The sequence below is a fragment of the Caretta caretta genome, chromosome 6, assembly GCF_965140235.1.
Source record: "Caretta caretta isolate rCarCar2 chromosome 6, rCarCar1.hap1, whole genome shotgun sequence".
NCBI lineage: Eukaryota > Metazoa > Chordata > Testudines > Cheloniidae > Caretta > Caretta caretta.
In genome coordinates, this window is record NC_134211.1 from 33365843 (window position 1) to 33392562 (window position 26720).

The following is a 26720-nucleotide window of genomic DNA, read 5'->3' on the forward strand; positions in this document are numbered from 1 at the left end:
TAAAACTCTGTATTCTGGAACCAGATAATTTCCTAATATTGTCCTGGAGACTTGGAGTTTAGAATGCATAACCATCTGAAAACAAGATTATTCATCTAGTATTAATCTACAGGGAATGTTCTGCTTTGTAGAGCCAACAGGACTCTCAAAAGTAGTGTAACTGGATATAAATCTATTGGTAAACACATATATTGGTAAACACATATATTAGGGCTGTCAATTAATCGCAGTTTTAATCGCACGGTTAAACAACAGAATATCAACTGAAATTTATTACATATTTTTGGATTTTTTCTACTTTTTCAAATATATTGATTTCAATTACAACACAGAATACAAAGTGTACAGTGCTCACTTTATATTATATTTGCACTGTAAAAATGATAAACAAAAGAAATAGTATTTTTAAGTTCAACTCATACAATACTGTTATGCAATCTCTTTATTGTGAAAGTGCAACTTACAAATATAGATATTTTTTGTTACATAACTGCACTCAAAAACAAAACAATGTAAAACTTTAGAGCCTACAAGTCCCCCACTCAGTCCTAGTTCTTGTTCAGCCAATCACTAAGAGAAACAAATTTGTTTACATTTACGGGAGATAATGGTGCCGGCGTCTTATTTACAATGTCACTTGAAAGTGAGAACAGGCGTTCGCATGGCACTTTTGTAGCTGACATTGCAAGGTATTTACATGCCAGATATGCTAAACATTCGTATGCCCCTTCTTGCTTCCATGTTGATGATGCTTGTTAAAAAAATGTGTTAATTAAATTTGTGACTGAACTCCTTGGCGGGAGAATAGTATGTCTCCTGCTCAGTTTTACCTGCTTTTTGCCATATATTTCATGTTATAGCAGTCTCGGATGATGGCCCAGCACATGCTGTTCGTTTTAAGAACATTTTCAATGCAGATTTGAGAAAACACAAAGAAGGTACCAATGGGAGATTTCTAAAGATAGCTACAGCACTCGATCCAAGGTTTAAGAATCTGAAGTGCCTTCCAAAATCTGAGAGGGATAAAGTATGGAACATGCTTTCAGAAGTCTTAAAAGAGCAACACTCTGATGCGGAAACTACAGAACCCAAACTACCAGAAAAGAAAATCAACCTTCTGCTGGTGGCATCTGACTCAGATGATGAAAGTAAACATGTGTTGGCTGGCATTGCTTTGGATCGTTATCGAGCAGAACCCGTCTGTTATACCTTGACACCTCAATATACACCACTGTCATGTAATTAGGATATGTCTTATACAAAGTATGCCTTGTGAGGTGTCATTCTAAAAGTCTTGATCTGCTAGACAGATTGTATGTGCTATTGTCAGTGCTATTGTCATGTGTGAAGTTATGAAGTTTGGCTATGTATGTGATGTGCTGCTGAAACATGTCCTGAGGTTGTCAACACCTACAAGCAGCCTTTCAGGTATGACCGTAAAAAGGCCAAACAATGTTAATGGCTTATTGAGGAAATTAACACAAGCACAAGGATTACCCCAGGAACTGTATACAACAGAAACCTTTCAGAGATAGCACTACACAGTGGGAACTGTTTGACTCAGGTCACAGCAAAAGAGCTTTCCAGAAGGTGGGGAGAAGATATAAAAGGGGGGAAATGACATTATGAGGGGACCTCACTCTCCCTACAACAACACACCTGGAAACACCTGAGGAGGAAACAAAGACTGAACTGTGGGAAGTGATGGTCCCAGGCTAGAAGGATTTTTAGCTTTTGTTTGAAAACCTGGAAAAGCCAAGGCAACTTGTGCCTTAAGAATCTGCCACCTTGTTTATCACTCAGGGTGAGAATTTGCTAATTTATATCTTACCTATCTAGTGTGTTAAGCTCAGTTAGCTTTTTTTGTTTATTTACTAAGGTAATCTTTTTTTGATCTGTTTGCTATCCCTTATAATCACTTAAAATTTACCTTTTGTAGTTAATAAACTTATTTCTTGTTTATAACATACCTCAGTTTGTGCAATTCATATCCTGGGGTGGGTGGGGGGCAAGAAGTTGTGCATCTTTTTCTCCACATTGAGGGAGAGGCCGAATTTTTATGAGCTTGCACTGTGCAGATCTTTCTATACTATACAAGACAGTATTATTTAGGGTTTATCCCGCAAAAGAGGTGTGCACGTGAGTGCTGGATAAGTCCTTTCACACAGAGCTGACTTCAGTCTGTGTCTGCAGCTGGATGTGGCCCTACCTGTGTGTGTGTGCTGCAAGAGGCCAGAGAGCCTAATTCAGCAAAACAGGGAGAGGAAATCCGGTCTGGTGGAGCAGCAGAGGCTCAGTGAAACCCCAGTACATCAGGTGGCATCCCGGATGGGGAAGGTCCAACCCGTCACACAATCATCGGCATGGACACATGTTCTCTGGAATTATGGCTGAATCATGAAGGGACATATGAATCTTTAGCGTATCTGGCACATAAATATTTTGCAATGCCGGCTACAACAGTGCCATATGAACACCTGTTCTCACTTTCAGGTGACACTGTAAACAAGAAGCAGGCAGCATTATCGCCTGTAAATGTCAACAAACTTGTTTGTCTGAATGATTGACTGAACAAGAAGTAGGACTGAGCGGACTTCTAGGCTCTAAAGTTTTACATTGTTTTATTTTTTAATGCAGTTTTTTGTACATAATTCTACATTTGTAAATTCAACTTTCATGCTAAAGAGATTGCACTACATACCTGTATGAGGTGAACTGAAAAATACTATTTTTTTTTGTTTTTTATAGCAAATATTTGTAATAAAATAAATATAAAGTGAGCACTGTACACTTTGTGTTATGTGTTGTAATTGAAATAAACACATTTGAAAATGTAGAAAACATCCACAATATTTAAATAAATGGTATTCTATTACTGTTTAACAGCATGATTAATTGCACAATTAATCTTTTTAAACGCGCAATTAATCTTTTTAGTCACGCAATTGCGATTACTTTTTTTAATCGCTTGACAGCCTATATATATAAAAACATTGGACAAATCTGATTCATGATTATGCTACTCTCTCTGGGATAAACAATCTCTATTAGTCATTATTTCACACTGGATATGGGATATCTTTGTCACACATAATATCCAGAGGATGCACTTTTTTGGAAAGGAAGCATAAAAACATAATTTCTTTTCAAAGTTGGCTGCTTACTTTTATTCAGACCCCACCAATTTTGAGTATTATCCTAGTAGAAATACACAGAGAGCGCTCTGGCAGGTACTTTGCCTTAGGCCTTGTCTACGCTACCGCGGTAAGTCAACCTAAATTATACTACTTCAGTTACATGAATAACGTAACTGAAGTCAGCGTAGCTTAGGTCGGCTTACCACAGTGTCTACATCATGCTGTGTTGACAGGAGACACTCTCCCGCTGACTTACCTTACTCTTCTCAGAGTACCACAGTTGACAGGAAAGCACTCTGCCCTTGACTTAGTTGGTCTTCACCAGACCCGCTAAATTGACACCACTGCATCAATCACAGCAGTGCCGATCTACCGGTAAGCATAGACATGGCCTTAATACACATTACTAGAGCAGGTTTCAGAGTAACAGCCGTGTTAGTCTGTCTTTGCAAAAAGAAAAGGAGTACTTGTGGCACCTTAGAGACTAACCAATTTATTTGAGCATGAGCTTTCGTGAGCTATGAAGTGAGCTGTAGCTCACGAAAGCTCATGCTCAAATAAATTGCTTAGTCTCTAAGGTGCCACAAGTACTCCTTTTCTTATTACTAGAGCAGATGCATTTTGGTTGCTTGCTATTCTACATACCACTTCTGTTTTCCAAAATGTAGATTGATGATTCAAAGTGAGAAAAAAAACCAACCCAATGTTACAATTACATTAAGAAAGAAACATGTTAGAAAGTTGTCTTGCCATGACATACGTATAATTCTATATATTTAAATGAATGAACATAATATAGAATCTCAATTAGGAACAGAAGATTTGCCATCATGGATCAGTCTAAAGGTCCATCTAGTTCAGTATCCTGTCTAACAGTGCCAGATGCTTAAGAGGAAGGTGCAAAAATTCCTCAGTAGACTGACGTGGGATAATCTGCCCCTCACAAAAAGTCTCATTCTGATCATTAATATTTATAGACTGGCTTAAGCCCTTAAGCATGAGCTTTAATATCCCTTCCAAAATTTGTTAGCATTAATTATAACAACTCTGGATATACTTGTAATCCATTTCAGTGTCTAACCCCTTTTAGCGTTTGCTAAGAACTTGGCCTGAACAACTTCATGTGGCAATTTCCTTTTATCCGTTTTTAATTTGCCACCTTTTAATTTCATTTTCAAAATTAAGAAAACCGTACGTAAATCTTAAAATGGGGCAATGAAAATAAATACACTATTTTAAGAACACAAGCAGAGCTACCAATTAAATGGATCACCTGAAATATCAATCTCATGGGGCTTTGTCTATCATAACACTAACACCTCCATACTTATTTTATTCTTGCAATATTCCCAATATTCTTGCTTTTATTTCTCATTTCCTTCCTTTCTTTTTCATTTTCCCTCTCAACTTTTCTTTCTGCTCTTTGTTCAGCTATCTCCCTTCTTTTACCCACCTCAAGGAAGAAACATGTTTGTCATTAATCACTACAGTTACAATATATCAAACTAACTGAAAACCCCTGAAGATCATAGGAGTATGCTCAATTGAAATTAAATACTCAAATCTGCTTTTATGTGGTCCAGATTTAGATTTTCAGAAATGCTAAAAATCTGGAGTGACAAGGTGGATGAGATAGTATCTTTTGCTGGACCAACTTCTGTGGGTGAAAGAGACATGCTATTGAACTACAGAGAGCTATTCTTCAGGTCTGGGAAAGGTATTGAGAATGTCACAGCTAAATACAAGGTGGAGCAGCTTGTTTAGCATAAGTAATTAACATATGTTTTAAGGGACCAATCAAAGTGAAGTGGTCAGTTAACCCTTCTGCAGTCATTCATAGGTCAAAAAAGGGAGGTTAGTGGGTTACAGATTGTTGCAATGTGCCATACATCCAGTGTGTTTATTAAGACCATTATTTTGAGTGTCCAGCAAAGCTATGAATTTAAGCTCAGACGCTTGTCTTTTGAAGGTGTGCAGGTTTCATTTGAGGACAAGGACTGAGAGGTCAGATACATTGTGTGAAAAGTGTTCGCCCACAAGTGACATGGTGTTTGTCTTTGATTGTTTTTCTGAGAGAGTTGATTTGGGAGCATAGTGTCAGATGTGTTAGTTTAACAAATTTCTGAATCTGAATCCATCAAAAAGAAATTAGGTACCAATGCATAGTAGTGATGGATTGGAGTAATATTGGAAAAATCCCTATAGAAATAGATAGGTACATATAGAGTATTTCACACAATGAATTGTCATTTGAATGTCAGCTACTAGGCAGATATCTAAAATATTAAGCCACCTTAGGAACTTCCAGTTCTGTGCATACTTGCTTATTCTGTCCCCTCTATTTCCATAATGCAGACGGCTAAACTCTCATAACAATACAGATGCATAAGACATAATTTTCAAAAATGTAATTTTCTCCATAATAAAATTGTGGAAGACCAAGTTTATAAAGGAAAAAGCTTTTCAGATTTCTTTATAAAAAGAAAAAGATTGACAGAATTATAGTGGGATTTTAATGCTTTTATTGGCCTGCACAGATTTAAAAGTGGTCAAATACACTAATTCTGGATAGCAATGCCATATGGAATAATAAACTGACAGATCACAAAAGCTATATTTACAAATATGCACTCTGTATGTCGTTTCATACATTTTTTCCATGTTAAGAATTTTTCAGTGAATTGCACAAAGGATGGATATTTTTATAGATCAACAGATTTGCTGTTAGTTATGAATTTTACAGTATCCTAATTTCTGCTTAATAAGTAGTTTACCAAATTTAAAGGGCAATAAAAATAAACTTGTTCAAATCCTGGCAGGGATGTAGGTGTAGAGAATGAAATAATTTCTCAGCTGGATCCTTTTCTGAAACTTCTGGAGCTAAAGTAACTGTAGAAATTATTATAATTTACTTCTGCAGGAAAACAATTATTAATCTAAAATACTTGCAGTATGAGAGAACAAAGGTGAATGACATAGTTGCTATTATTTTGTGTGTTTTAACAGTTGATTTCTGCATACTTGGAGATGGGACAGGTGCTAGAACTGGCTTAGGTAATCACTGTTAGCATTTATTTCTCCAACTGCAGTACAATGCGCAAAATTCAAATTAGAGGTGAGCTATTGGGGTCAAAAGTCCTTGATAAAATGTAGCTCAGACAATCAGAAATGAGAGAATTGTGCGCCCTGGAAATCAAATGTAATAGAAGTAATTAGGATGATTTAACTGATTACAAATAAACACAAAAAAGATGTCACTAGTCATTGCAGATTACTTAACCCCATTAAAAGGTTAGGTATATTTAGTTATCATGTATCAGCTTTTGTCTCCAGTGCAGTCAATGGATTTGAAAGGGATCAGATCCTAAACTTGTATAAAAGGTTGTAAAATTGGTTAACAATGATGCAATTTTCACATAAGCGACCCAAAAATGTAAATCAGGGATTGAGTTTTTAGCACCATTAGATTCCTTTGTAAATCCCACCCTAAATGATAATACATATATAATGAATATCTAAATTGGCTAAGTAAACATGCAGATGTTTCTGATACTGTTACTAAAATAAAGACTAGAATAAAGACTCCTGACGTTCTAGAATTTACTCAGTTCTCTTCAGAATATTCTTTTGTAGATTTCCAGTTTTATAATATCTTTTAGTTTTGTAATTCCAATAAAAATAAATATTAATTTGATTTAAATAATAAAAAAAATTGTGAAATACCCTATAGAATAACTAGTAATCACTAAGAGACTGTTGTTGCAAACACATGAACAGCTGAGTAACTTCATGGGAGTAGTCATACTGAGTTCATTGTAACTACTAATGTAAATAAAGTATTTCACATATGTAACTCTTTGCAGGGTTGGGCCCTAAAATTGATGGAGAATTTTATTTAAATTCTGGAGCATCATTTGTTCAGTATACAGTTGAGCTATATTTATCAAAATACCAAATAGATATAACTGAAGTGTAAAATAAGGAGAGCTTCCTGTAATGACTTCATTTTAACCCACCCCATCATCTTAGAAGCAATGAGACTATCTGCCAGATGTTTCTATTGTGAAACAATGATTTAGCATCAATAATTTAGCTGACACCTGGAGATACTGGCATAAACAATGACTTTTTAAAAGATGATGCAGTTCTAATTTAGGAATCACTGTTTCATATGTTTTCTATGTAACTTTCATTGAACAACTGACAAATTTATGCACATTGGCTCTAAAGTTTTTTTGCACTCAAGATGTTAAAACTGAAACGAATGGTTAAAAAAAAAAGAGATTTAAAGAGAGACCAAACGTCCTCACTTTTATTTATGGGATATTTGAATATCAGATTGTAACATATCAAATTTTAGGATCAAATTCTGGTCTTGATTATAATATATAATAATAATATATCTCGTTGCACACAAACTAACATAGGGCACTGCTCATAGAAACACCATAGTACAAATATTTAGGATCAGATTCTTCATGACAAATTTCTATGTAAGCATACATATTAATTTGGATGACTTTCAAAAATCATACCCTTGAAAACTGTAACAATATTGTTAGAATTTGTTAAGTCAATAACATATCATAATGGGCTAAAAGACTATCTTCAGAAACTTTTATGAACTACTCCTAGATAATTTATTCATAGTTATGATACTATATCATATACTTAGCCTACAACCTTTTGCTAAGCGGAGACTAAGAGGTGTATAATATTATTGCACAGACTAAACACTAAGGTAAAAGGCAAGAAATACAGCTTATTGTGTAAAGTGTGTGTGTGTTCAAAATATTAATAGCTTGTATCACTTACTAAACAAAAAATAGGTAAGAAAGATTTAAATACACAGTACCACGTATGGGAAGCTGCTACTGTATTTTAAAAATACCCTCACATTAGTTATAAAGCTAAGTTTTTTCTAAATGATACTCACTAGATAATGCAAAAACAAATAGATAATTTACTCTTATTTTTTAAAGGATACCATACAAACATTAATTCTGGTAACTGAATGGCTTATCCTAGAAAAAATAAATAGTTGATTTTACAGAGAAAAATGTAGTTTAGAGTATAATAGAAAAACTTAAATTGGCCAAAAAAGATGAGAGAAAAGGTGGGTGAGGTAATATCTTTTATTGGAACAACTTCTGTTGGTGAGAGAGACTACCTTTAGAGCTGAAGAAGAGCTTGGTGTAAGCCTGAAAGCTTGTCTCTCTCACCAACAGAAGTTGAAGATACTACCTCATCTACCTTGTCTCTCTAATATCCTGAGTCAACAATGCTACAACAACACTGCATTCAGAAAAGATGGGCAGAATAGGAAACTTTATCAATGCTTGCCTGAAAAATTCCTTTTTTTGAATAATAAGGTCCACATATGTGCTACAATGGGTACTTCATCCTGCTTACAGCTTAGGGGCAGAACCAGACCTCTCAGTCACTAGCAACAGGAGAACATGAAGTTCCCTCTAGTTGAGACAACTTCCCTGGCCAGAATAATTCAAATCTATTTTTTTTAATTACAGATGGTGTTACATACTTGGAGGAAAAACATCCATTTCTCCTACTGCAGAGCATAATAAAGTCTACCAATGATTACGAACTTAAATCCTTGGATATCAATTTCCATCTCTATTCTGGATGATCTGGTTTTCTGCAGGATGAGACTGATCTGTGGACCTTATTACGTGAAGAAAGGAAATTTTCAGGTAAGCATGGATAAATTTTTCTATTCTTTGTGCTAAGGTCCACAGATCCCTTACTTTGGGATTTTCATAGCTGTCGCTTTCCAAGGTGGGAAACAGGATCATTAAATATGGACATTCAAAAAAAGGCACATTATAATTACATAAATAAATATACACACTCTGTTAATAATAGCAAGTGTTACTGGCCTTGCCTGTAATATACATCTTCCTCTGGGCATTAAGGTGTGGAGAATACATCTGCCAAAAGAAAGGAAATGGCACTGGCTAAGATTGGATGACCAATATGCAGAATTTGGTGAACAAATGGCTATCTAGCAGATCTCAGTACTGGAGTCCTGACTGCTCTGACCTGAGATTGCTTGTGCTCCTAAATACTGCTTAACTAAAAGAAGAATATGTCTTGGATTTCCATAGGGAATTAATGCTATCACAGTTGGGAGAAGTATGTGTCTGAATTAAAAGTACAATAGTGGGTCATTTGAGAAGGTTCCCAACTTCAAATTTAAAAACCTTATTTGATTGTAGATAGTAGCTACTGGGAAGCCTACTCTAATACATAGGACATATAACATCATCTCCTGTGGAGGCTCAAACTGGGTAATGCAGCAAGGGGCAAAATGAGATTCCAAGGTATTTTATGACTTGCAGGGTTGGAATAAGGTTGATGCCCTAATGAAGCATTTGCGATGTTTACAAAACTTCATTTTCTTGAATATGCTGAGAATGTTGTACTACAGAGACGTGACTTTTTTACTTTGACACTCTAATACATCCACAATAAAGCACTCCTGGTGGGAAGGAAGGTTACTTACCTTATAGTACCTGGAGTTCTTTGAGATGCATGGTCCTGATGGGTATTAATTGTGGATGGGGATGTGCACCATGCATCTGAGAATGGAAAATATTTCAATCGCAGTGTTTGTTGGTCCATGCCTACATCCTACACCTCCTTGTACTCTGAACTGAGAGTATAAGGGATGGTGTGAACCAACCGCCACTCCAGTTCCTTTCTACAGTGAATCAAGTGAGAAACCGAGCAGAGGGGAAGGAGGGTGGGTCATGCAATACCCACAGGGGCCACACACCTCAAGGAACTCCAGTTACTATAAAGTAAGTAACTTTTCTTTTTCAAGTGCTGGTCCCTATGGGTATTCACTGTTGATGAGTCCCCAGCAGTGCATGTTGAGGAGGAGGGCACGAGGAAGTGTTCTGCACCGATTGTACCAAAGGAAGCATCCTCGGCAGAAACTTGAAGCAGGGCATAATGTTTAGTAAAAGTGTGAATGCTGCCCTAGTTGGTACTCTGCAGATCTTCAAGAGGAGAATAACTTGTAGGGATACTACTGAGGCAGCTTGGGATCTAGTTGAATGAACCCTGACCATCTGAGGAGGCGGCACCTCCATAAACACATAGCATAGGAGGATGTAGCTGGAAATCCATTTAGAGAATGTTTGAGAAGAGACTGCTTACCCCTTTATCCTCTTGATTATGGAGATGAACAATCTCAGAGACTTCCAAAAGGGCTTTGTCCTGTGTAAGTAGAAGTCTAGAGCTCTTTGTATGTCTAGGGAGTGGAATTTCCTGTCTTCCCTGTTATCATGAGACTTGGACTAGAAGACAGACAAGTGAACAATTTTGTTTAGGTGAAATTCATAAGGTATCTTTGTGAGAAACTTGGGATGCAATCTCAGGATATTTTATCCTTGTGAAACACTGTGTAAGGAGGGTCCACCATAAGGGCCCTGAGCTCCCCTTCTCCTCCAGCAAAGCTGTTTGCCATTAGCAAGGCCCCTTTCATAGACAGGTGTAGGAGGGAGCAGGAGGTCAAGGGCTCAAATGGCAGGTTCATGAGTGCAGTTAGCACCAGGTTCAGGTCACAAGATTGGACTTCTTGTGAACAGGATCTCTCTAAATTCATTGTCCATCCAAAAAACAGGCCACCAGATGGAGGGATCTACAGTTGGGATGGATGGTCCTGCCTCTATTCTGAGACAGCAGGTTTAGAAACAGTTGTAAGTATTTGTATAGGCAAGAGACCGTCCATACGTCAGTGGTGAACCACAATTGCCTTGGCCACCATGATACTATCAAAATTACAGTTGCCTTGTCCTGCTTGATCTTCCTGAGGACACAAAGTAGTAGGGGGATGGGAGAGAAGGCATAAATCAATGGGTCCAACCACTGTACCAGGAAAACATTCCCGCTTGAATTGTGCCCCTGGATAACTCAAGAGCAGTAGGCTGGGCACTTCTTGTTTCCTTGGATTGCAAAGATATCCCAGGATGGGAATCCCCACTGTTGTAAAATATACTGCACCACCGAAGAGCAGAGTTCTCACTCATGATCCTTGTGAAAATGCCTCCTTAGGCGGTCCACCAGGGAGTTATATTACTCCTAAAAGGTGCACGGTTGAAAGGATAATTTGATGCTGAATGCATCAGTTTCAGAACTTGATTGCTTCCCTGCAGAATGGGCTGGACTTTGCTTCTCCTTGTTTGTTTATGTAGATTCACAATTCCAAAGCCAAAAGGGACTATTGTGATAATCTAGTCCAGTGGGTCTCAACCCAGGGTACACGTACTCCTGGGGAGTATGCAGAGGTCTTCCAGGAAGTACATCAACTCATCTAGATATTTGCCTAGTTTTGCAACAGGCTATATAAAAGCACGAGCGAAGTCAGGACAAACTAACATTTCATACAGACAATGACTTGTTTATACTGTTCTGTATACTATACACTGAAATGTAAGTACAATATTTATATGACAACTGATTTTTATAATTATATGGGGAAAATTAGAAAGTAAGCAATTTTCCAGTAATAGTGTGCTGTGACACTTCTTTTTATGTCTGATTTTGTAAGCAAGTAGTTTTTAAGTGAGGTGTAACTTGGGGGTATGCAAGACAAATCAGACTCCTGAAAGGGGTACACTAGTCCGCAAAGGTTGAGAGCCACTGATCTAGTCTGACCTCCTGTATAACCCAGGCCTTAGAACTTCCCCAAAATAATTTCTAGAGCAGATCTTTTAGAGAAACATTTAGTCTTGATTTAAAAATTTCTAGTGATGGAGACTCTGCTATGACCTTTGGTAAATTGTTCAAATGGTTAATTACCCTCACTGATAAAAATGTATGTGTTATTTCCAGGCTGACTTTGGCTAGCTTTAACTTGCAGCCATTGGATTGTGTCATACCTTTTTGTGCTAGACTGAAGAGCCCATTATCAAATATTTATTCTCCATGTAGGTACTTGAAGACTGTAATCAAGTCATCCCTTAGCCAACACTTTGTTAAGCTAAATAGATGGGACTCCTTGCGTCTATCACTATAAGGCATGTTTTCTAATCCTTTAATCATTCTCCTGGCTCTTCTCTGAACCCTCTCCAATTTATCAGCATCCTTCTTCAATTGTAGACACCAGAACTGGACACAGTATTTCGGCTGTGGTCACATGAGTGCCAAATACAGAGCTAAAGTAACCTCTCTACTCCTAGTCAATATTCCCATTTATTCATCCAAGGATTGTACTAGCCCTTTTGGCTACAGCATTGCACTGGGAGCTCATATTCAGCTGATTATCTAGGATAGAGTTGCCTATCCTGTAAATATGGCCTAAATTCTTGTTCCTACATGTATACATTTACATATTAAAACATGTTGTTTGCTTGTGCCCAATTTACCAAGTAACCCAGATTGCTCTGTATCAGTGACCTATCCTCTTTTTTTTTTTTTTTTTTAAATCATTCCCCCAATTTTTGTATCAACTGAATATTTTATCAGTGATCTTCTGTTTTCTTACAGGTCATTGATACAAATGTTACATAGCACAGGGACAAAAGAACTGATCCCTACAGGCCCCCACTAAAGAAACACCCATTCAGTGATGATTCCCCATTTACAATTACACTTCAAGATCTATTGGTTATCCAACTTTTATTCCATTTAATGTGTGCCATGTTAATTTTATATCTCTCTAGATTTTTAATCAAAATATCATGCAGTACCAAGTCACATGTCTTAAGGAAGTCTAAGTATATTACATCAATGCTATTACCTTTATCAACCAATTTGTAATCTCATCAAAAGCGATGTGTTAGTTTGACAGGATTTATTTTCTGATAACCCCATGTTGATTGGCATTAATTATATTACCCTTCTTTAATTCTTTATCAGTTGAATCCTGTATCAGTTGCTCCTGCTCCTGTTTGGGAGGTGATCTTTGTTGAAAGCAGTGCCGGGGTCTCATAGTCTGCGGCCCAAAAGTACAGATCACAGGAGCCCCAGTATGGCCAGTGGGTGGGATCGTAACAATAAGGCAGCAAGGAGGGGAGTACCATTGGTCACTAGCCCAACAGTTTGGGTTATGAGGACTTGGAGGCATCCAGGAGGCTCTGGAAGCCCTCTCTGGGATCAAGTCTTGTTTCTGAACCACTGGAGTAAGGGTTGTTTGACTATTGGTGGATCTGATGGTACCATGTGTTTTAAGACCATACGGCCAGAGGCAGGAATGGGCGAATAAGATACTGATGGCGTTGGAGCACTTTTGGCATGACTGTTGCTCAGGATTGGTAAATGATGTGCTGATGGTGCAAGGATAGAATTGGGTCAGAAAAACTGGTGATCTGGGATGTGTGTATATCACCAGATCCTTGAGAAGGGTATATCAAGGCCTAACGAGAGGAGAGCTGGCAGGAATCTTGGATATGGATGGATCCATCAGTGTGAGTTTGGATGCAGCAGTATTTGTACTGTGCAGTATCATCAGTGCGGACAGTGAAAGTTCCCTTGTGCGGTGCAAGGGTCACTCCTGCCCCTGTCATAGATGGCTTCGGAATGGTGGTAACTCCCAGTTCTGTTGATACTAATCCATGCTTCCTGTGAGCTCTGGGTTGAACCCAACTTGTGGCACAGAGAAGAGGAGAAGCAGGCTTTTTCTTAGACGATGTATGGAGTGGTTTGTCCCTCTTTTAATGAGGGTGTTTATCTTTACCCTCCTCATGCCTCCATTTAGTGGAGTCCTTGGGTCTGCTGGAGGATTTCCAGCTAGAGAGCACTGGTGCCAGTGGGATACTACCAGGAGGCTCATGTCAGTGAGATGGGGATCAGGAGGGGGGCAGGATTAGACTGGGGCTTCAAGGACATCTCCATTAAATATCTGAACTCTTGAGACTGCCTAGTACAAGGGGAAACGAGCAACAAATATCACTTTTTTAAGGAATGTGCGATTCCTCAAGGTAATACAGGCAGCTCTAGCAAGGGTCACTAATCAGAAAGAACCAGAGACATGACAGACAGGGCTTGAAGCTTGAAACCTTGGGCATACCAAATGGTGGGAGGACAAAGGGAGGGAACCCCCCAAATCCCAAACTATCTAAGAAAAAAGATTTACAAAACTATTTTCAGAGCCGAAGTTTGAGCAGTAACACTGGAAAGGCTATGCACAGCTAAGGGTTCTGTCCCAGGCTGGGAGTGGTGGAAAGGAACTGGAAAAGCCATTGGTCTATGCCACCCCTTTTGAGTCTCTCAAGGAAGAAACTGGCCTTGGGCCCAAGGGGTGGGCTCCCCAGAAGTTCTACCCCAGCCTACAGCATGGGATTCACATGGGCCAGATAGTTCTGTTTCCCCACGGGATGTATTGGCTCAGTATATGGGTAGCCATCCTGAAAGGGAAGGTCTGTTACAGAGGGGCAGCACAACCAGAAAGCTGGGCCCAAAATCCCCTTACAGAAGTGGTTCTCTACCAGGGGTCCGGGGCCCCCTGGGGGGCTGCGAGCAGGTTTTAGGGGAGGCGCCAAGTGACTTTACAGAGTTATATGGTGGCAAAGATGGACACCAGGGTACTATCTCCAGGACAGTCCAAGTGAGTATCCAGATAGAACGTTTCCAGACCCACCCCCCCTTCCATGTTCAAAGTGAGCCCCACCATTTTGGGGCCATCCCAAGAGAGCGTCAATGTGACTGACGCTGTCCTGACTGGAGTATCCAGCAGTGCCACAATGGAGCCAAAGCACCAAGGCTCTCTGAGGCAACTGTCCCAGGGCTTTGCAGGAGGCTCCCAGGCTCCTGCTCTCCATCCCCACCCCTGTGAAGAGCAGGAACAAAAGACTGAGGCTGCTGATTTTGCTTCCCCAGCAGCAGCAACCCAGGGATGGTCACAAGCTGCTTCCTTCCTCTCGCTCTCTCAGTGGGTGGAGAGAGAAGGAAGGAATCACAGCCTGGAAGCCCTGGGGCGGGAGCCTGCAAAGCCCCTGCTATTGCCCCATGCCCGGGATCCCTCGCTAGCAGCAGCCCTGCCTGAACAGGCAGGGAGAGGGACAGCCCCGGGGTGGGGCGGAGGACACTTGCCCCCCAGCCCAGCTGACACCCCTAGGCTCCCTCCCGCATATGCCTTGAGCTGGGACTTGGAGACCTTGTCGCTCTGGTCCAGGTCCAGGGCGGTGAAGGTGTGCCAGATGGCCCTGAGCAGCTCCTCTTTGAGCCCCCCCATGGCCAGCCTGCCCCCAGGCCACTGCGCCCCAGCCGCCCCGTCCCCTGCTGGTCCTGCTGCAGCTCGCATCACTCCACCCCTCTCCGCTGCTGGCAGCCAACCAGGCCCAGCGGCACGGGGCAGGGCTGCGCCCTCTGGGGCAATAGGAAGTGATTGAGCCCTGGGCAGCTGCAGGCTGAGGATCGTGCGCGCCCCGCTCCACCTCTCCCTAACCCCTCGCATAAAGCAGCCCCAAGCTGGGCCAGCCCCTGCTCCCAGCACCCCTCCCCCCCACAGCAGGCTGGAACCGGCCCCTGAAAGGCGAAGTCCTGCTGGCCCTCCTCACCCTGCCCTCCAACCCTGAGCTGCCCGCGGGGCCGCACAGCAGGCTCGGGCCTCACACGAGTAGCCCAGGTGGGCAGTTGGGCCAGTCGGTAATTATCACAGTGAAACGTGAGGCCCCGATCCTGGCAATGTTCCCAGCTGGGGCTGAGCACAGGAATGACATTGTCCTGGGGCAGAAGTGGTTGCAGGCTCAGGGCCTTGTTTTCTGTAATGTCTTTCAAATTAAACATGTAGCCCCAAAATGCTTTACAGCAGTGGTTCTCAACCAGAGGTCCCAGGCCCCCTGGGGGGGCCGTGAGCAGTTTTAAGGGGGTCCGTCAAACAGGGCCAGCATCAGACTCACTGGGGCCCAGGGCAGAAAGCCAAAGCCCCACGGGATGGGGCTGAAGCTCGAGCCCCTGAGCCCCACCACCTGGGGCAGAAGCCGAAGTCTGAGCAGGTTAAGTTCATGGGGCTCCCTGTGGCATGGGGCTTTTATATGGAGAAAATCAGTTGTTGTGACACAGGTGGGCCGTGGAGGTTTTATAGCATGTTGGGGGGAGGGGCCCTCAAGAAGAAAAGGATTGAGAACCCCCGCCTTACAGAAATTTCTAGCATTGGCTGCATCTGGGCTGTGATGGGGGAGGAAGGGATGCCTCAGAGCCAAGTTCTTTTCAAATCCTGCCTGCCTTCTTGTCTCCTTTGCTGCTGGATCGAGAAGGGGGCTGAGGTAACCCTGTTTGACCTGAGTTGCCTCTTGTCTAGCAGATCAGCTTCTTGAATCTTTCTTGCTTTCTCTCCTGCTTGCGGAAGGGGGCAGATGACCCCACCTAGATGGGGCTGAGAGAGAGAGAAAATGCGTCCTGCCCACAGAACTGGTTGAGCTCCCCAGTGAGATACTTGTTAAGGGGCAGCAGGAGACACAGACCCTTCCTTTTGTCTCTGGCTTTTCTCAGCCTAGCTCACTTCATGAAGCCTGTAGCAGCCCCAAAAAATCAAATACAGTCCTGGAACACAGCTGGGAATGAGATAGGCACATTACTGAGCTGAAATGTAGACTAAAATTTGAAATAAAAACTGGAATTTCCCTCAGAAAAGCTCTGCAGCAGGATGGGCTGGCTGAGCTGCCGGCCACCCGAAGCAGAAAAAAGTAAAGGAACTTCAGGACATGGGGCATTTCCCTGCTGTCAGTGACTGACAAGTCTGGTTTTGCCCCAAAAGACGCAAGCTGGCTGAAGTACAATTGTAATAGATCTGTGGACCTTAGCATGAAGCAGAAATGAAGTAACAGACTGGAGGGAGATAAGAGAGAATGCTCCCCCCACTAACTGTAACAGACTGAAGTTTTACTGAAAAACCACCAACTCTATAATTATTGTACAGTAACTCCATGGCTGCGATTCTGGGAGCTGTTCCCCCCCCCGGCCAGGCAGGGCCACCCGGAACACAGGGCCCTGGGTTAAGGGCAGCCCCGGGGCTGCAACTCTAAAGCCCCTTTTGGAATGCCACCTGCACCTCCCCCTTGCTCCCCTGCCCAGCACGCCCCCTCCCCACCGCGGGTGTGTGTGTGCTGGGCACCCTGTGTTTACTGGTAAATCCGCCCTTGCCTCCCTCCCAGTTCTTAGGACTTTCTGGGAGGGAGGGGGGGAGCGGAGATGTGGAGCTTCCCTGCTCCCTCCCTCCCAGAAAGTCCTAAGTGCCGCCAAACAGCTGTTTGGCAGTGGGGGAAATGCTGGGAGGGAGGTAGAGAAGAGGAACTTGTGCAATGCTCCCTTGTAAAGTCGCTACTCTTCCACAGAATCCTACAAGCAGTGGACAGAGCAGGCAGCCAAACAACGTTATAAGGAAGCATTGCACAACTTTAAACGAGTATGTTTCCGAATGGAGTAGTGACGTAACTTGGAAACAACATTAAGTGGGAGGACGTTAAGTGAGGAGTTACTGTATAAGCTTCTTCTGCTTCCAAAACTGATGGAGTGAATAGTCTCCCCAGAGTTACCTGGAAAGAGAAGAGTTGGCTGCCGCATATGCTGCCATTCTCTTTGTAGAAAATGAATGTACTCTCTGCACCTGCTCAGTAAATATAAACTCGGAAGCTTGCCTCTAACTCACAGAGCTTCTATTTGAAATCCCTCTGTAAATCACCTTATATGATCCACAATACCAGCTACTACTATTTAGCAGGGACAATATATGTTCTATCTTTCTACCAATAGCTTCACTATTTTCCCTCTCTTTCCTGCAAAAAGGGCAATCTTCTCTCGTAAGAGTGAAGGGAAAGTCCCTATTTCTTTTTCAATGCATTATTTATTAATAGCTCCACAATGATGGCCTTACGCATCCATTTTCTAAACACTGAATAGGCACAGATTTGTTATTCTTACCTGGTGCACACAGTCCAGGAACTGTAAGAAAATGGGAGCAAATCCACTACCCTGACAATTGAGGGTCACATTACTACGCTGATTGAACTTATGACCAAAAGAGAGCCACTCTTTTTCCACTAACATTCGGAAGCCTTCAAGTGTCCTGTAGAATGGATCACTGAGTAATTGCACTAGAGACACCACCTAGATCACAAAACAGAGTGCACTGGCATTAATATTAGATATATCATGTTCAACAAACTGAAATGTTCTAAACTTGTTTTTATGAAATACTGCAAGGCATCAAAAGCATTAAAATAAATTAAGTTATAAATAACTGGGGAAGTTACTAGATAAGTGATTTACAAAGGCAGAAATAATCCAAAATTGGATAAGAGCAAGTTTCATACAAAAGAGCTTCAACTAAAGTGAGGTTTTACTGAATTTGGGGGAAAAAAGCAAATTCAAGTGATTACTGAATTTGGAAATCACTACGCTGTTTACCAAATTTAAATTAAAAACATTATCAACAGACAAAAATGACAAACATTTAGAAAATGGGTGCTGGCCATCTCAGCTGGCAGAGGATTGCAGAAAAGGACCTGGAAGGTGGTCGACTATACCCTCTGGAGTGATGCCATGTTACCTGCAGCCCTTCCTTTATCAGCCATTAGGTGGTGGTTAAAAGACAGCACTGGGCAGAAATGGGTCTCTTCCTGCTCTGTCTATACATCTATCCCTCCACTCCTCCCTTATAATTTAAAAATGGCTGAGTAGACGGTGTTAAGTTTCAATTGTGCTTTTGTTTGTACGGAGCTATGAGTTATGTGTCAGGTTCTCAAACGATTTGATGGAATTATTGATTTGCTGTATGTACCTTTTGGATTATGATGCATTTACACAGGCACAATCTACTCACTGAATGAGCTCAGCTGTTGCTTTTCATTTAATGCCTGGTTTGTTTCACAAGATCTATACTTTGGTAATTTGTCCTGGAAGCAGATGCTACAGGGTCGGAACTGTGTGTGTACATGGCAAAGAGTCTCTCGAACACACAGTGGTAGAGCTAAGGGCATAATGCCCATCAACTCACCTCGTGTGTCAAAATGTGTTTCAGCCACGAAGTTAAGCAATTTCTAGTCGTGAATTTTAGCCTTTCCTCATGAAGTAGTCTGCACAGGGCTGCAGACCTTGGTTAGGCCCTTGAATTGTGCAGGGCCATCAAGACCTTGGGTGAAAGCATACGTTTTGACTGCTTGTTCTGGATTTGAAAATCAAAATGGATGAAGAGTGACAGATCAGGTAGCCCTTGCCTTTTCCCTGCTGCCAGGACAGGTTGCGTTTAGGAATTTGCTGTTTAAAGTTATAAGAAAATTACAGCTACTTGGCCAAAACCTAATGCCTGGTGTTTACTAGCCCCCACCATTCACAAATTTTTGTAATAGCAGCTTACCTGTGCAGTAATATCCCAACCATCTTCCAAACAAACCATAACTGAAGAACCATTCTCAAGGAGCTCTGATATGACCACTCCCAATTGCATTATCCTGTGAAGCTACATAATATAAAAAAATTAGTAACATACTAAGAGTGCAGAATTCATCTGTTAATATTGCCAAATTCTTATAGATTTATATCATACCATACCATTGATGATTTAAACTATAAATATTAAATATATTAAATGCATGTTATATATATTAATAAATAAATATTAAGCCATTTATTTATTTAGGAAGTTTAAAAGGTTTACAAATCCTTGCCAGGTAAATATCAGAGACAAAACAATAATCATTGTATCAGTGAAACATACAGTAATATAATCATCATAATTCTATTTAACAGAATGTTACCATATTATTGAGTAAGCATCTTTATACTACCTATATCATACTTCTAGTGATTTTATTAAATTGTGTGGAATCTCTGATCACGCATATTTAACAAATCCACTGTCTGTCAAATGTTAATATTCAAAGAAGTTGGACATGTGCTGTTTTTTCTGCAGGTGAGTGTACTTTGAGTATTGAATAAATGGTAACCAAATATTTAAGTATCTATTTTACTGGGTACGTAACTGGTGAGTTAACCTGTCTTTAACAATATCTACAGAGAATGTCGACTGTTCAAACTCTTCAGAATTTCAAATTTTTTCATTTAGAAAGCAAGTTTCTGTCTTATGGAAATAGATCAAATCTTCTCCCTCTTATATTTTGTTTTTGGCCAGGCTGGCTGGGATGCAGGCAAGTATATGCTCAAGTATTCATTATGGTACTAGCTCTACAAACACTTACGCACAGTTGTAACTTTACCCGCATGAACCGTCCTATTGATTTCAGTGTGACTTCTTATGGGATTATAATTACATGTGTGCTGAAGAGTGTTTGTAGGACTGAAGTCTCTTTCTTGTTATCAAGCTCATATTTTGTGAACATTTTCCTGACTGATGTGATGCATAACAATTTTATTCCTAAAAATGAGAAAAATCTCTGTTTTCAGTTTCTACCATTTGTATGGTAATCCAAGATCAAACGTCACAGTAGAACATACTTGTGTAAGCAGCTTTAATGTAGGCCGAACATGGCTATTTCAGTTTTCAACAGTAGAAAGAAACCAATTGCATGTAGTATTGGACACAACCCAAACAAGGTTAAAATTAACAGTGAAAAGTCTCAAAGCTTGAAAGTGAGGAATGGAAAAGATGTTGACACTGTTACAGGGAAGAAAGCAATGTAGGTGCAAAGACACAATATAAGACAAATCTAGGTTCATGGATGAAAAAAAACAAAAAAAGAATCAGCTGCAAAAGGAGAGTACAAGAGAAAGGACTCAGGGAGAACAGAGTGAAGGTGGAGAAAGGAAGTGAAAGACAGAGTCTGCCTTAGAGACTCCCAAACAAGGATATAACTTTAGAAAATTCATCTTTCTACCAGTCTTCTGAGCCTTTATTAAATAGTATTTATTTTGTTACTACAAGATGTAAGAGGGAAAAATACATATACTACAGAAGTATTTAAAATACTTATGATACAGAAATGCAAAACTGTTACTTACCTCCTTGTAATTGTTGTTTGAGATGCGTTGTATGTCTATTCCACTGTAAGTGTGTATGTATCTCATGCATGGGTGATGGAGAGTTTTCCCTAGCAGTACCTGTAGGGGCAGCTACACATGCATCTTGGCTTCCCTTTGATTGGAGCCCAGGGATATAACGGGTAGAGCAGCCCTACCCCTCCTTTATTTTTTTTCATACCAGAAACTTAGATGATAGACTCTGATGAGTTGGGGGAAAGGATGGGTTGTGGAATGGACATATAAAACACATTTTGAGAACAAGTTACAAGAAGGTAAGTAACCATTTTTCTTCTTTGAGTGATTGTGTATTCCACTGTAGGTAACTCCAAGTTGTTTCTCAATGGAGGTGAGGCTAGGAGTCTCTTCTGAAAAGGGGCTGTAGGACTCCTTTCCCCACATTCATATCATGCTGTGATGCTGCAGTAATTGCATAATGGCTAGCAAAGGTATGTACAGAGGACCATATCACCACTCTACAACTGTTAACAATAGGAACATTTAAAAAAGGGGAAAAAGGAGGAGCCAGGGAACTACAGACCGGTCAGCCTGACTTTGCTCTAGTAGCTTCCCAGGTATCAATGTATAAAACATTCAATTTATGACTACCTGAAGGATGAAGGGGTGATCACTAGCAGCCAGCATGGATTTACTAAGAACAAATCATGCCAAACCAAATTGATTTCCTTCTTTGACAGGGTAACTGGTTTGATCAATAGGGAGAATGTGGTAGACATAATATACCTGGACTTCAGCAAGGCTTTTGACACAGTCCCGTGTGACATGATGATAAGTAAGCTGGAGAAATGCAGGCTCAGCAGAACTACCAGAAAGTGGATACATAATTGGTTAAACAACTGCAAACAAAGAGTAACTATTAATGGAAAGATGTCAGATTGGAGGGGGTCTCAAGTGGGATCCCACAGGAATCTGTTCTGGGTCTGGTGTTGTTTAATATCTTTATTAAGAATCTGGATGTCGGAATAGAGAGATAACTGATCAAATTTGGAAGGGAAGGGAAAGGAACAGGGAGATCCGAACTGGTAGATATGCTGTTCTTGACAGAGGAGTCAAACATGCTGCTCCAAGGCCCGAGGCTGCCTGGAAAAAGCAAGTGAGGAAGTAGAAGGAGGAGGCCTCCTCCTCTGTGCTCTGTGGTTGCATCTAGACTGTAATGAGGATGAATAGTGCATGGTTACTGCCATCATCATGATGCTCACAGCAGAGTCTGCTGCTTCCAAGGAAGCCTTCAGGGCCAATCGAGAGACCAGATGACCTTCCGCTAAGATGGCTTGGAATTCATCCCTAGAGTCTTCTGGCAACTTATTTATAAATTTAGACATTGCCTCCCAAGTCTAATAGTCATACCAGGCCAACAGGGCATGGTGCCTGACAATTCTAAGTTGTAATCAGCAGCTGAATAAACCTTCCTTCTAAAGAAGTGTAGCTTTTTTGCATCCTTTTCTTTTGGGGTAGCTTAGCTTGACTTTGGCAATGTTTTTCATTTACTCCAGCTACCACCAGTGAATCTGGTACAGGATGTAAATAAAACTGTTCAAAACCTTGGGAAGGAACCTCATATTTCATTGGGTATGCTTGGCTACAAGGGGTACAGAGAATTAAGTTTGCTAGAGTGACTTAATAGGCTGCATTATTGCCTAGCTTACAGGGAGGGCTCCCTTCCCTGCTTGTAGTTGTGTGTACAATATAAACAAGTTTGTGAAGGTTTTCCTCCATCTGAATACCTAAAAGCGGGATCAGGTTCTCAATGACACCCTGGACTCTTTACAGTGGGAAGTGTAAGAACCCACTTCTGACTCTGATGAGGAGTGTAAGTACTCTGAAGGCGAGGGTGGAGCAGTACTGGGAAGAGTCATTGGAGACTGGTACCAAGATCTGCACCAAGATAACAGAACTGGTGGCAGTATTGGTGTCTTCCTAGCTCTTGGTACCAAGTGTTGTTGAATACGTATCAGAGGCCTAAATACCATTGTTGACAATACTGACAAGATGGTACCATCCCTGAGACCACGGGTGTTGAAGCAGACACCAATGCCAGTGCCAAAGTCTGCCCAGTTTGCACTGGTACTGATAGAGGACGTTCCCCTAGAGTAAATGGGGAATCCAGTACTGAAAGGCAGCTGCAAAGGCCTCTGGCATTGTTGATACTAAGGGCAGGTCTACCCTAAAAGCACTACATCGATGCAACTGCACCGCTGTAGCGCATCTAGTAAAGACACTCTATGTCAATGGGAGAGCGCTCTCCTGTTGGCATAATTGCTCCACCTCTGCGAGAGGTTGACGTATGTTTCCCGCTGACATAGCACTGGTGTAGACAGCACTTAGGTGCTGTAACCTGCATCGCTCAGGGGGGTGGCTTTTTCACACCCATGAGCAATGTAAGTTACATTGACTCAAGCAGTAGCATAGACCTGCCCTAAGAGAGGAAGTTGTATGACACTCAGAAGCAGTGCCAGATCCTTCACAAGTCCCTGAAGCAGCAGTCTATCTCCATGGTAGGTACTGGAGCCAACAACTCCAGTCTATGACAGCCACTATGAGATGGTCCCAGGCTGAGTCTATCCAGAGGGCATGATCTACATTTGGTACCAGAGTAGCTTACTCCTGCCAACAAGGAGTCTGGTACTGAGGACTCAAAGGTAGCTGAAGCAGTCTTTTGAGGTTTGAGAGGTCAAGGGTGTCCTGAGCACTTGTGCTTCCTTGGAGATGGCTCTGGTGAAGATCTCTGTCTGTGTCAGATGGCAAGGCTGGGGGGGAGCACTCGTTGAAAGAGTGCTGAATGAGCTCCCTTGAAGAGAGCAAAGATGCCAGGCAAAGAGTGGCAATAGTATCGAAGATGCACTTCTCTCTGCTTCTTCATCCTTGATTTAAATCTGTGGCAGACTGGACACTGGTCCCTTATGTGGCCCTCAGCCAAGCATCTCAAACAGTGAGAGTGAGGGTTATTGATGAGCATCGCCTGTGACACCTGGACCAAGGTTTGAAGCCAGGAGATCTTAGCATAAGCCCTTCTACTACTACTGAGACAAAGTTTGCTTGGACAAACTAGTACAATTAGAATATTGAAACAAAATTAAATAAAATAAAGAAAAGTCCAAATGGATGAACTAAACACTAAACACTATGAACTATAACAAAGTATATGCAGGATTTTTGTTTTCTATAACGACAAGAGGGTGTACTAAATGAATAACAACAATGTCCAACTGCCGAAAGAAAGAAGGAACTGAGGGGGGTAGCTTCATCCTTTACACGTTGGCTCTGGGCACAAGGGAAGGCAGGATGCATACATGACCGCCCATAGGTACTGCTAGGAAAAACTCTCCACACCTGTGCACATACCTACAGTGGAACAGATGTATGGAATCACTCAAAGAGGATTAAAAGGTATATTCATCCTCATTTTGAATGCCCAACTTTTTACAATGCTCACATAGTCATTAAGGATTTAGAAAATAATTGCAATTGCAACTGAGACTTGTAATAGATACAATTGAACAGCCCATCAAATAATAAGCAGCAGGGTAGCTGTATGGAAGCCTACGTTATCTTTCAAATTAAAGGAGCCACACGGCAAGCAGAATACTTTTAAATGAAAGCACAACATTATTACTTTAAATTTCTTAATTTGAATCTAATGTGCATTATGCTAACTTAATAAAATACTGTAGTACCCTTCATTTTTTCTTATTTATGTATGTACTTCCATTTAAAGAAGCATTCAAACCTTTTTAAACAGGATTAAAACACAAACTGTGTAATTTATTTCTCTCTTCTCCAGCAGAGGAAAATCCTGTATACTAAAAACAAATCTACAGGATAAAGATCTGAGTTTTCTCATAGGCATGGTCTAAAAATGGAAAATTAAATATAAACTCACATTAGCTTTCCAATTTGTATTTATAACCATACTGTATATTATTTTGGTTTAGCACCATGAAAATGTCTTAATACTGAATTAGGGTAATGTGTGACATTATGATCTAGTCCAAAGCAAGGAAAGCACATCGTTGTTGTGCACCTGGAGCACTGCTGTAGGGACATTGTGACTCCCACAATCCCCCTGCTTCTTCAAGGAGGGAACATGCTCTGACAAATCTACACCCAATGTACTGCATATGCACCCCAATATGCTGGTGTAACTATGCTACTGAGCATGTTGGCAGGGAGGAGGAGTCAAGGCTCCACCCCTCCCACATTTTCACCCATCTGAGCAAGGGGGTGGACACAGCAGCTCTATGAAGCCAACTATCTCCCATACACTGGAAGTGCTGGCACAGTGCAAAAACACAATGGAGTAAGGAGGTGTAAGGCATCCGCCCTGCACTGCTACACAGAACAGGCAAAAATATGGGCCTTGGTGTGTAATTTCCAGAGTTACTGCATTATTCACTCTTTGTCTGTTTAGAGCATGTGTTCTCCTTGAGAGGCTATCATAACAAAAATGATCTATCATGTTTTATTATATTTTTAAGAGTATTTGTTCAACAACAGCTTCTCAACATAACATCTAGTTGTCCAAAAATGTTCATACTTATTATGATTTACAAAGTGCTTAATTTACCACATCCCCACTCACTTGAATCCCGTAAAAGACATCCCTAATCATATTTTTATTTGGTTAATCTCTGTGAGTGTGTGTGTAGGAGGATGAAGGAAAGGGAGAGATTAGTAGAGAATTTCTCAAAATATCAGTTGCACTGAAGGACTTTTATATGAGAGCTTCTCCATGTTTGACTATTAATAGCTCACAGATAGAATAGTTTATCTATTAAATGAAGGTATATACAGAAATGCAGCGTTAGCACACAACGATGAGATGTGATGATATATGAAGAACGGGTGTATGAGTTTTAAAATAAAATTGCCAATTTATTATTCATCTTGCAAAGTTACCTCATTGTTCTACCTTTATATTTTTATCTAACTTTAATGGGAAACAGAAGAATTAAAGTGTGTGCAATCAAGGCCATAAAAATTAATACAGACAGTAAAAAAGCGAATTTGTATTTGGCATTTTGTTCCACATTATAAGGAATAATGAATTACACTGTCTAGTTGTCAAATATATCTCACATCAATAACTCCTAATGCTGTATTAAAATAATAGTTAATGTCCGTATAATGCTATAACTGATTTCATGCAATGGAATTACAAGGAACAAAGAGAAAGGTTTGTTGGTTAGAACAACACACATTTCTCTGTCAGCAGAGATCAGAATTTATTCTGGGTAAACAGTACTACATATAAATTTTTAGAAGCATCTACCATATGAATTACCTGTGGGAACCACTCTGATTCACCAAGTGCCTTAAGGAACGTTACTTCAGAATCTGTAGGAATAGTACTGGGAACACAAACCCCCATCATCTTTTTAAAACTAGTTTTCACCTGTCGGATGTCACTGAACTCAACAGCAACAAATTCACAATTCAAAGCAAGATCAAGTTTGAAGCCCTGTGGATGAATAAGACAATGACACATTATTCATTGGAAAAGCATATTTTTCATGCAAAGTATCTATGCGAGAAAAGATGCTTTCAAAGAGATTGCTTTAATGCTAAGAATTTCCAAACACAATTTACATTTCATTTTTTCCCATAAGAAACTGCCTAGTACAA

At 40.7% G+C, this 26720-nt stretch overlaps 1 protein-coding gene across 7 annotated transcripts in view; it reads right to left on the minus strand.

Moving 5' to 3' along the window:
- SBF2 (SET binding factor 2) overlaps positions 1 to 26720 on the minus strand; it is a 571331-nt gene that overhangs the window by 27101 nt on the left and 517510 nt on the right. For 5 of the 7 annotated variants that reach the window (XM_075129406.1, XM_048852731.2, XM_048852730.2 and 2 more), the window contains 3 exons: positions 26380 to 26556; positions 19459 to 19560; positions 18024 to 18209 (listed from right to left, as the gene is read on the minus strand). In XM_075129406.1, the coding sequence (XP_074985507.1) occupies positions 18024 to 18209; positions 19459 to 19560; positions 26380 to 26556 (465 nt within the window). Of the gene's footprint in view, positions 1 to 5636; positions 6324 to 7427; positions 9086 to 18023; positions 18210 to 19458; positions 19561 to 26379; positions 26557 to 26720 lie in introns of those variants that run through there. The other 2 variants (XM_048852732.2, XM_075129407.1) reach the window with 2 other exon arrangements.